This window comes from Coffea arabica, chromosome 3e (assembly GCF_036785885.1).
Source record: "Coffea arabica cultivar ET-39 chromosome 3e, Coffea Arabica ET-39 HiFi, whole genome shotgun sequence".
In the NCBI taxonomy this organism is placed as follows: Eukaryota; Viridiplantae; Streptophyta; class Magnoliopsida; order Gentianales; family Rubiaceae; genus Coffea; species Coffea arabica.
In genome coordinates, this window is record NC_092315.1 from 44,144,493 (window position 1) to 44,156,371 (window position 11,879).

General features: G+C 33.7%; 1 protein-coding gene across 6 annotated transcripts; it reads right to left on the bottom strand.

Annotated features, from left to right (window-relative positions):
• Positions 1–3,189: 3,189 nt before the first annotated feature.
• On the bottom strand, positions 3,190–7,619 carry LOC113736872 (uncharacterized). 6 transcript variants are annotated; one of them, XM_027264059.2, is made up of 7 exons: positions 7,528–7,619; positions 5,828–5,866; positions 5,667–5,746; positions 5,547–5,578; positions 4,868–5,109; positions 3,616–3,852; positions 3,190–3,514 (listed from the first exon to the last, which is right to left on the bottom strand). In XM_027264059.2, the coding sequence occupies exons 3-7, from the start codon at positions 5,717–5,719 to the stop codon at positions 3,506–3,508; spliced, it is 573 nt and encodes a 190-aa protein (XP_027119860.1). In that variant the 5' UTR covers positions 5,720–5,746; positions 5,828–5,866; positions 7,528–7,619; the 3' UTR covers positions 3,190–3,505. The 6 variants fall into 6 exon arrangements, with proteins under 6 accessions (XP_027119860.1, XP_027119863.1, XP_071939617.1 ...); XM_027264062.2 differs by having other exon boundaries at positions 5,667–5,743; positions 7,528–7,557; XM_072083516.1 differs by lacking the exon at positions 7,528–7,619 and adding an exon at positions 7,496–7,510.
• Between the last annotated feature and the right edge of the window lie 4,260 nt (positions 7,620–11,879).

Consider the following 11,879-nt stretch of genomic DNA (forward strand, 5'->3'; position numbering starts at 1 on the left):
ATACTCTTTAAATAAGGGTTATGAATTTTTGTATAATTGATGTTTAGATCAGCAATCATCCAATCAAGGTCTCATATGTTTTAAATAAGAGTTATGAATTTTTAAAAACTTTAGAGTATAAAAACAAAGAAAATCCCATTGTGATCTTGATTTGATCATTTCAACAATTTTATATACAAAAAATAACAAAAAGAATAGAGCATGATATAACAGTTCCCCTTCCATGGTGAAACAAAGAGTTCAATAAAGAATGTAGTTTTGTGTCATATGGCCAGTGGGAATCAACTTCAATAGATGGATTGTGACGAGGACTTTCAGTTTCCATGGGGACAAATAGTCAGTAATAAATTGAGATCCATGCTCGTTATTACGTTTTTTTTTTCCTTTGTGTTGGTGTTGAAAGTCAATCATACTTAATAAATTTGTTGAATCATTTCTTGTAGGAAGAAGTTATTGAAGTCAAAGTACTATTTAATGTAGGATAATTTAACATAAATGCAGATGTAACTCTAAATAAAACCATTGTTAGTGTAAGGATTTAAGCCACTAATGTGAATTGCACTAATGAAATTATGCTATCGGGCTCTGACAATTGCACATACAGTTAATTCCACTAAGTGTTAGGATTTAAGCCACTAACGTGAATTACACTACATGAAATTGTAATATCAGACTCTGATAATTGTATATACAGTCAACTAGTCTCACTAAAATCCCAGTGTATGGCAAAATTGCACTATTGAAATTTTGTCTCGATTCTTGAAACCAATTGAAAACAATCATTTGGGCATATTAGTCCGATGACTACTCTTAAAGCGTAATAACCTTAAGAGATACGGTCATCATGATTTTTCCTTTTCAACTATAAGATATTTCAAGGTGTTTTGGTTTGCTATTGAGTTCTATTTCTAGCTAGCTATCTAAAGCTTTTTTTTTTCCCCTTTTGTTGATAATAAATATGTAGTACTAATGGTAGAACATCCTAAACTAGCAATGCATATAAATACATCTAAAATCTAATAGATACAATAGATATGAGGAATCAACAAAAATAGCACCATGAAACTCAAAAGTATCTTCAAATATTGTATGAAGTAGAGGTCGGATTCTACATGTTAATGAAGAAGCATAAGGTGTTTGCACAAGAAAAATATAGCGTGAGTAACTGGATATTTTCAACCCTAGCATCCAAACTTGTCCAAGAAAATTAAATCATTTGATAAGATCCTGAATCTTAAATATATGAGATTATCAATGTTTAGCTACTTTATTATTCATACTTGAATTACATAAACCTCTCAAAAAAGATTTCAACACTCTTCTTCTTCTTTGCTTTCCATAGTGATGCTATACTAGCAAGAATTTGATTAACAGTTAGAGCTTACTCCTCTTCTTTGCACTACCTTATTCTCTGTCAACTTTTAGAAAAATATACATTATTTTCGCTTGCTTCAAGCATCAAACAATGGCAAATCCTGGGGAAAGGTTGTGTATAGCCGACAAAAGGGGAGGGAAATTTGTTTGATAATTATGGAAATGATTAGATTTGTTTGTGATTACAAATACGGGCTATTATAAAATGATAATTTGCTGTAAATTCAATGACTTTGCAAAATAGTTAAAAGATTACAATAGGTTGTTAGCATCCATTACACAAGTGATTGGGCAACTGGTGAGACACAAGTGTGACATGAATTTAGACCGAAAATGTAAGAAAGATTGAATGTTGCAGATATACATGTATCGCATTCAATGGTATACGTAACTTTAACATTGTTGAGATATACATAAAAATGAGTTATGATAAGAAAAAAGATATACATAAAAATTAGTTATACTAAATCTCTACTTGTACCAAACCTGTAGAGCAAATGGTGCAAATTGGTTCTCAAACTATTGAAAATTTCATATTTTTGTCACTTAAGTTTTTAACTGAAATGGTCACTCAGTTAATATATGTACAATTTTGGATCAAAATTGTATTAATTGAGTAAAAAAAATACATGTTTATTAGTTGACAATTTTAAGGAAAAAGATAGAGAATTAGTGGTCCTTTTGCGCTATTTGCTCAAATTAGTCAGGGTAATCAAGGTATCTGATTTGGTACACAAAATTTTAATTGGACAATGTTGGAGAGAGTTACTTAGACCTTGTTGGGATTTAGAACAAATGTGGATAGTGAAATTTTAAATAAGGCCACAATTAAGTTTAGTTAAGCAGGTCAATGCCTATTTCAATTGCAATCCAGATTGGAGGGTTCAGTTAGGTTAAATACTAAGTGCCAAATTTATTTGCATGAAGTACCCGAAGAGAGGACATACCTCAAGATCCACACTTCTTAATTAATATATTTTCAAATCATTCAGTTAAGATATTGTCGAAACATTTGTTGTCAACGTACTCCTCATTTAAATACTAGACTAGTAGTTAAAGATATCGTCACAACAAAATTGCCCTCTTCATTAAACAAGGTTACGATATTAGATGTATTCATCTGTTGTTGATATTAAAAGCACTTGTGCAAATGATGGAGGAAACTTAACACAGAGAAGTCCCACCACCAATTTCGTCAATGGGTGCATAACCTGCAGCAGTGCATATAATCTGTGCGTCATATCCATGCTCGGAAATGTTTTACTGCACTAAGCACTGAAAGCAGCTTTAACCTTTGCGTGCTAGGATAGGGCAAAAAAACCAACTGGTACTTCACCACATGCAAAAAAGAAAATCCCATATTGTATTGCGTCAAAATGGCATAATCAAAATCTCAAAAAACGATGTACCTCAAGGCTATAAACCACACCCATTTCATGTAATGTAGTCAGCCCGCAACAGTTATTGTACCAATATTCCCTACTCCAACTTTTGCCACTCAAAGCACCAGATTCAATGAGATAGGAAAGCTGCAAGCATAGCTCCTGCGTGCAGCTATGCAGTTTATGTACCTTTCCATTCCAATCATTTGAAACCCTTTACACCGGTTTCATTGAGTAATACATGTAATGTTCAGGTAAAAATTTTTGGTCATCAAAAAACAGATGCAGAACCTGATCCGTTGCCCCCACAATTAGCACCAATCTGTCGCGTGCAGGATGTTTCCAATATCAGATAATTAATTACAAAAAGAGAAGTCTCTTTTCCCATGAAGATCAAGTATTTCATGGGAACATTAATCAGCACTCGCCAAAATTTGACAAGAAGATTTAATTTCCAGATACCAGGCTCTCCAGTAAAGTTGTTGAGTAATTCATAAAGTCATAGCATTACATGTATAACAGCAGCAAGTTCAAATCCTTACCATCTATTTCAAAGTCCATCCAAGAGCAACTGGAACATAAAAGACCAGCACCATGGCACTAACACTAAACGTGCTGTATTAATACCTAAGCTCCCGATGAACTCATCACACACAACTTCTAAAACTTGTACAAGCGGAATTCGCGGTGGAAGGATGAAGCATTTGTCCAACCTATTGTCAAGCGCCATTGACCCTCTGAATAGCATGTCAGGCTTTCTGAAAATAAAGCATCATGAAAATCTTTAAGTTTTACAATGAAAAGAGGTTTTATATCAAATCTGAAAACTGTAGTGATGCAAACTGTAGCTAAAGTTTACCTGCATCGGAAGGTACAATTTGAATTCTGGTGGGAGTTCTTCCTCGGAATACAGCCGGTCAGAGAAATAAATTCTTCTCAAGCGGCAATTGGCATGAACCTGAACTCTCAAAGTTTCAACATAGTTGGTTCCATATGCTCGTCTTGTCAAATCAGTTAGATTCAACTGGATCTGATTCCAGCCTTCATCCATTCTCAATGGCATGGTGCAGATATATGGTTTCACCCTGGTAACCGCCTACAAAAAGGACATGTAAATTCAGTCTCCAATAGTTAAATCACATTGTCATTTCACTCACGCAAAGAATCTCATTTAGGTTTCGGCAATATTTCTGAAATTTCTATAGTTAGCCTCCAAAACAAAAGTAATCCAGCATAAGAACCAAAAATCAAGATAAAAATAATTGCACAAAAGCTGTTCCATCATCCAACACAAATAAGATACCGCCAAAATCTATTATTTTCTAATATTTATTTATAGTTTGCCTCTTTCAGAATATGTCCCTCTTTTCTATTCGGGTTTTTCTTTCCCTGTCTGGCTGGCATGGATACTTGAGTATTCAAACTCATCAAAACAACATTGCTCCCTGATTTCCAGTAATGAAAAAATTCCATGAGTCCATCATATGCATAGGTGAGACTCATACAAGGAGATGCATAAATCCTTACTGTAATATGAAATGATAAAAAAATCTAAAAGAAAGAAGGCAAGAGGTAAACATGCTGAGAAGAATGTGCAGCAAAAGTTAAGAATTAAGTCACTACAGGACAATAACAATACTACTAATGCATCAATTCGTGTCACATGACATCTTAACACCAGATGGTGTCAACCTAGCTAGGACATTAGTTTAGCCAAATGGTTTCCACCAAAGGCCAGACAAGTCATTTGCCCTTACAATTCAAGTAGAATTTGGCAAGACATGAATGCTTTACACCTTTCTGTTCTAACCATGTCAACAGCCCAAAGGTAGAGGGCAGACTACTTACATAACACAAAATAAAGCACCAAGATTATTTCCATCTTTGGTATGACTTGAACTCAGCAGGCAATAAGAATACACCTTTCCAAATAGTAGATGTACAATAATTTTTAAAAAAAGTAGAAAAATTAATTCCATTTTCATGTTAGTTGGCCAACATATCTTTTAACAAAACTTTTAGATCTTTGACAATTCTTCAAATCACAATGATGTTATGCTTTTGTTAGTTTACTCTATTAACCTGCTGACCACTGGGAAAGACTTACACACTTGATAGTTTGAAGCACGAAATCGCCGGCGAACATTTTTATCATCCAGCACCTGAATCTCGAAAGTGAAGTACTTCTTCGGATTTTTAACAATCATAACTAGAAATGGAAGCTTTATACCAAGTGTTGCATTTGGATCAGCTGGGCATGTAATATATGTTGATTGAATATTTGATCCTACAATCTCAAGGACATTGGACTGTATGTCTTCATCTTGAATACGCTTGATCTGGCCATTGACAACTGCAAGAAATTGGAAAATTACAATATCTATGAAGACAGAGATGTAAAAATGTAAAGATAAAGAATCCTAAAGATGGATCTTCTCACACAGTTTGTACCTAGTAAACACACTAGCTGTTTGCATCTAGTAAAATAGCTCCCTGTGCTAGCATCTCAACACTAATCTAAGACAAGCTGTGTTAAAAAAAGAACAAACACAACCACTTCTTTATGGAGGTTGAGCATGCCAATGATAGACAAAGACAAATCTAAATCTGCAATTTGTGACATCAAAATCCACGGTACAATTCCATAGCTCTCCACAGGGGAACAATAACCAGAACTAATTTTCTAAAAGCAATCTACAAGAGCCTGAGACGGTCATGTAATCAATCCAAAAATTTTAGTAATATTTTACTGCTGAGAGATGAAGTACAACAGTTTTTGCAGTTACTCACCTTCTTTATCCCATATCTGCAAAGGCTTGCTCCTAATGAACATGACAGATAAAAGCAGTTTGGGGTTAAGTGTAGATTGATGGTAAACTGAAATCCATTTAAAAGTTAAATTCCACATACCCCAGGCTGTATAAAATGGACAAAAATCCAGACTGAAAGGTGTTCTTAAACATTCCTTCAACTTGATATTCTGTGAACTACTGCAATGAAAAATAAAACACTAAAAAAAAGTTTACACTAGATATGCATGATAATTTTGAAAAGAAATAACTTAGACGTACATCAAAAGGACTTCAGTAAAGGAAGAAGTTGCAAAGTACCTAGACAAGAATTTGTCAGTCAAGATGCAACACAACAAAAGTTACACTTTGTAATTATGATTGAAAACTACAAAATATTCAAGGCTTAAAAATCTGATAAACAAACAAACTGGCCAACTTTTTAAACTATTTGATGCACAGAAGGTAATAAGAATAGAAATATTAAAGCTCAATAGACAGACATGACAAAAGGTACCGTTTCAACTCTTGATTGTCAATAACTTGTTAGTTTAATTGTGTATGTATATCAAAACGATAAGTAAAATCAAATATTATAGCAGTTGAACAGCTGCTATATACTATTCTTCTAGAAGCTATTCTGCCTTATCTGCCTGCATGCATAAGAGGCTGCAATTTTTTCCAATTATATGATCCTCCCAACCAATCTGCAACATAAGTAGAAGCAACTTATCCATCCTCGGTTTCGGATATCATATGGACCATGAATTGACTTTATAGGAAACTTCTCGAGAATCTGCTTTTGTATAGATTTATTACTATTTGGCCACACAGATTGACACCTGTCATTGATAACTTCAACCTTATGCAATAGAAAACAGCAAAGCTGATGAAGCATTCTTTAATTTCCCATTGGTTCAAAAAGGGAAGGAAAGTACAATCTTTTAAGCTTGATAAATTTTAGGTAGTACTATTTTTTTTTGTAACCAGCAATCAAACTTGAAATGGACTCTAACTAACATCCCTCAAGGTATAGTTTACGAAAATTATCTAAGAGGAATAGGTATCAGAAACAAGAATTAAATCAAACAGCCAAATTTGGGACATCATAAACATGAGCAACAATGTTCTTCGCTAAACGACTAAATGCATTTAGCCACTTATAGCTGAGTCCAACTAATACATATCCATTGAACCAACCCATTTTCTTCTCTTTTTTTTTTTTGGGGGGGGAGGGGGGCTGTCAATAAATTCGAAAACAGAAACTTTTACTAGAGACTATTTTACATTCCTCCGCTCCCTCACATAATTTTCTTTCTTTCTTTATCCTCTTTTTCCATTTTCCCATATTTGATGCTAATTGAACTTTCGTCGTAACCGCATTGCACTTCAATTCAGCCGGTTCAAAGTCTTCACAGTATAAGAAAGCAAAAAGCACAAGAACCCTATCCATCCAACTATAGAACGCCAAAACGAGCTTGGATTATAATTTCCCAGTGAAGAAGCACTTTCTACTGACTTTTCATCTCTTTTCCAGAATAACTAAAACATCATGAATATTGCTACTGAATCCCTACAAATACCTATGTCCTCCACCCACTAAAATCTCGAATACTATCCCCCCCCCCCAACCCCCGGGAGCTATCTAATTCACTGACGAAAACACGGGGGAAAAAAAGACGAAGAGAAACTTGCTTCTGTTGCATGTTAAAAAAATCCTTATACGAATTGCAGCAAGAATTCAAGAACTCCATTACACAATTAATTCATCAATTGAAAAAAAAAAGATAAAATTGGGCAAAAAAAAAAGAGCCCTAAAAACTATGGGAAAATAGGATTAATTAAACGATAATAAATCAAAATTCAACTCATTTACAAGGAAGATTGCAACAATAACAAAAGCGAAAGAAAAAGACAACTAAGAACAGCTAATCAATCAGTTAAATTTACAGCAAAAAGGATTTCGAATTGCTTCGCCTTACCTGCTAGGGAAGGAAGAGAAAGAAAAAGCAGCGCTTATGAAAAAGATAGGAAACCTTGAAATTTCCAGAAAATTTTGTAGGACAAAAAAATATAGTAATATAAATGAAAGGGTTAAATGCAATAAAACCCCAAACTTTTTACACAAGTTGCTATCTGCCCCAGAGGTCTATTGATACCTAAATGCGCACCCAAGTTGTTTTTTATGATTTGTCATGGCTAATGTATTTAGGATGCGAAAATTACCCAAATAGCATGCCACTTGTATTTATTGAGTAAACTATAAAAGAATTTGCCTAAATGTTGAATAGAGAAATTTAGGTTAAAGAATGTGAGTATGGTCGTAAAGAAGATGGAATATTGGAAAAAAAATTTATAATCAGATTCAACCATGAACATTCAAAGTGTTGAATTTTGGAAATTAGTGACTACGACTTTAGTGGTTTCAAATCCATGTTATAATAAACAAAAGATAGTGAAGGTATAATCTAATTAATTGCTATCAAAATCTTCAAAGATTTGCAAATTTAGTCCATCTCAATATAACTATCATTCATAAATTAGTTAATGAGATTTTTTAAGATAGACAAACTATGGTTTTATCATCTCGTGCCAAATGAATGATGTAGAATTTAAAGAAAATGTCAATATAAGTTTAAAACTCAGGGCTCACTAGGATTGCAAATGAGAGGAGTCGAGTTGAATTTTGATCTAATCGAATCGAGTTTCGATTTAATTTTATCATACTCAAAATTGAACTCGAGCTCGACGAGTTCTTAATGCAAAACTCGAGCTTGACCTCAAATTCAAGCTAAGTCGAGCTCAAGTCCGAAATTAAAAAAAAATTAATTATTTTATTTTTAAAAAATGAACAAAATAGTAATTTTTCTTAACAAATAATAAAATATTATATATATATATATATATATATATATATGCAATTTCACTGTTAAATTATATATATATAATCGAGCTGACTTACGAGTTGAGTATTTTTAAAATCGATTTCGAATTCGAACTCAATTTGGTTAGTTCGAATTCGACTCGAGGTCAATATTAACCGAACTCGAGTCAAGCTTTGACTCGAACTGCTCGCAATCGACTCGCGAGCAACTCTATTTGTATGCAGCCCTACAGTCTACCATGAGAGTTACAATATGCCTGAGGGAAGTAAGCCTGTTAATTGTGCCCACTGGGATGGGTTTTGAAATGTCTAAATTTTGACCGAATTAAAAACATAATAATCCGGTTTGAACTTGACCTATTTGGATTTGAAATACTAAGGCCCAAGCTCAATCATTTAAGTTATCAAATTCCGGGCTTAAGGCTGAGCTAGTCCAAATTAAATCATCCATTCTTTAATTATTATATATCACTAAAAATATAAATTTTTGAGTGTAATATATTGTTTACATGATTAACACAAGATTAATCTTAATTAGGACTATAAACTTTGAATTGAATTTTTAAAGAACGAGGAAGCTATATTGTAAATATTATTATATATTGCAAAATTATATTTACATTGTTCATAGCTTAATATGTAAGTAAGAGTTCGACTTTTATTGGATTAAACTCAGTGGTGTACAAACTTAGCTCATTTAATTGTGGAGCCTAGATTTTAAGTTCAAACTCAACTCGACCCATATATCAAGAAAGCTCAGTTCTTAATTTTAGTGACGATGGGTCAGGCTCAAGTCAACTCGACCCTATTGTCAATAAGCATAATGTGATTTACTCCAAAAACAAATATCAAATAGATAAAATTTCATGTAGTGCCCTAAGGCTAAGGTTGTATACTTGTAACCAATCCTTTATTTGTAACTATTTATCCATAAAGCCAGGTTTAGCATGTAATGTTTGGATTAGAAAGACTTTCTATCGAATTTGATAGCATCAAAACTCAAGAGAGTTAAGGTCAATTATTCGTATATTTTTTAAAGTTCTCCAAAGGAAAAGAGATTCCCAATATTCCATTGAGTTATTGACTCTTTCTACTGTATGAAAGATGCATCCTGTTACACTTAGTTGCGAACCTAAACTGTAGATTTCTTCCTTTTGATGACTGATTATACGTTGCAGTCGTGCAGACTCCTGAAGATGCATTGTAAGAAAATACTGTAGTGAGGATAAATAAGATTAAAGCAGACTTTCATGTAAGTAAATTAATACGAGGGAGTATAAGGAAGTACTCTTAAATAACTCTGTATTTTTTTAATTTTCTATGTTATATTGATGTTAAATACTTATTATCCAAACAGAAACAAACTATAAGAGAATATTACTTCCATTTTATGGATAATTATGTTGATCTCAAAAAACTTTAAATAATTTAATTTAATGTGTCAACATCTCTTTCACTTAAGTTTGAAAGAGACAGAGGAATAACCACGAGGAGTTTCCGATGCTCTAATGCTCAAATTAATAAAAGTCTGGTTTGGATTGAAGAATTTTAAACTTATCAAAATCACTCTAGTTATTTGAATTGTTTAAGAGGTTTTGAATTTGTAATTCAAGAATTATTTAATATCTATTTTAAATAAGAGTTTCCAAAGATGTTTTCTAAGCAAGCCTGCAGATAAGCCTTGGGATAGGGCCAGACTCAAATGCCCAATCTACAGGGCATTTGCATGAGGTGTAAGTATTATTAAGTGTTCGCCCAAACTATGGGGCATACGGTCGAGTATTTAATGCATGGGCTGTAAGCTATGGGGTGTAAGTGACAGGTACCAAACCTGTGTAATAATAAAAATAAATCTAGTTGTCAATTAAAGTAGGAAAAATGGCCAATTTAGTCCTTAAACTTTTTCTAGAGTCGATTTAATCTCTAACTTTTATTTTTGACTAATTTAATACATAAACTTATTTTCGGATCCAATTAAGTTCCTTTGCAGCGGCGTTACCACCAAAAAGCAATTGGATTTCTAATTTAACAGTTAAATAAGGGTATTTCAGGAACTTCAGGTATGAATTGTAATTAAACTTAGTACATTAAAAAAATCAATAGTATTTTAGGTATTTTTAAAATTTAAAACTTTTTAGAGGTGTTTTTAAAATTTTTAATTAACTTCTTAACCATTCCCCTACCTCACCTCTCCTTGCCACTGCTGCCGCCGCCACCACCACCGCCTCTCCTTCCTTCCTCTCCTCTCTCTGTCGACTGCTTTCCTCAGATACGCCCTTTCCCATTAACCCACACCATTCCCCTTTCCTCTACACCCTTACCCTTCTCTACCCCTTCTGCTACCTCCCCACAACCCCTTCACTAGCATTCCTCTCCCACCCCTCTCTCTTTCCCCACACCCCGTTTCCCTATCTAGTGAAATCTAATCAAATCTGCAACCAAATCTGACTTTTTTATATGTTCTGGTGTAAGAGTTACTCAAGAATATTTAACTCACATCATCCATTCCAACAATTGAAAAGGCATTCAACAAATTCAAAATGCATTCCAACAACTGATAGATAGCTCTTTTCTACTAGCTACCAGTTCCATCGGGTCTTACAATAGCACAAGCAATTTGCTTTGAAATGCATTTGACAAATTTGAAACATCTTCAGCAAATTTGTAGAAAAACTAAGATGATTTTCAAAAGTTGTTAAACTATTAATATGAAAGCAGATGGTGGATATCAGCAAAAGGGCGGACTGATGATTATGACAGTGCACCAATTGTAGCTAACAAATGCTGCAGCAACGATTGCGCAAATGGCTGGGACTTCTTTTCTCCATCAGCCATAATGGTAGCAGATGTGATAAAATTTGCATATTTATGCTATTTTTACTTGAGCCAGAAAGCATTTGCAGGTTTCCTCTTCAACTTTCTCAATTATAATGTAAACTCAAAGGTTGGCAAAAGAGGTAGGGAAAGAGAGGTGGAAGAAGAAAGGTGGGAGAAGAAGGAGGTGGGTGGCTGGTGATGGACGTTGGTAGTAGAGAGAGGGATAATCTAAAGTTCCCAAAATACCCTTATTTAATTGTTAAATTAGAAGTCAAATTGCTTTTAGATGGTGGCGCCGTTGTAGAAGGTCTTAATTGGGTCCGAAAATAAGTTTAGACATTAAATTGGTCAAAAATAAAATTTAGGGACTAAATCGACTCTAGAAAAAAGTTTAAGGACAAAATTGGCCATTTTTCCATTAAAGTAATCAAAACCCGATTCTAAGTACTAGAGTAGGGACTCTAGGTGTGCAATGGGTTACTTGATTCATCCTGTTCCCGAAGAGTTTGCTTAATCCGATATACCAGAATGGGATTGGTTTTTCACAAAGAATTATTGATTTGCATAAAGGGCAAGTAAGGTCATCTTCTCAGGGACTGAGGATATTTGTCTCTTTTGAAATTCAAAATAATA

What these genes read in the sequence shown, in the direction of transcription:
- LOC113736872 (XM_027264059.2), bottom strand. Translation starts at nt 5,719, where the DNA reads ATGTTTAAGAACACCTTTCAGTCTGGATTTTTGTCCATTTTATACAGC. An exon ending in TCCATTTTATACAGCCTGGG is followed by an intron (nt 5,579 to 5,666) that starts GTATGTGGAATT and finishes CATGTTCATTAG; the next exon opens with GAGCAAGCCTTTGCAGATAT. An exon ending in GCAGATATGGGATAAAGAAG is followed by an intron (nt 5,110 to 5,546) that starts GTGAGTAACTGC and finishes AATTTCTTGCAG; the next exon opens with TTGTCAATGGCCAGATCAAG.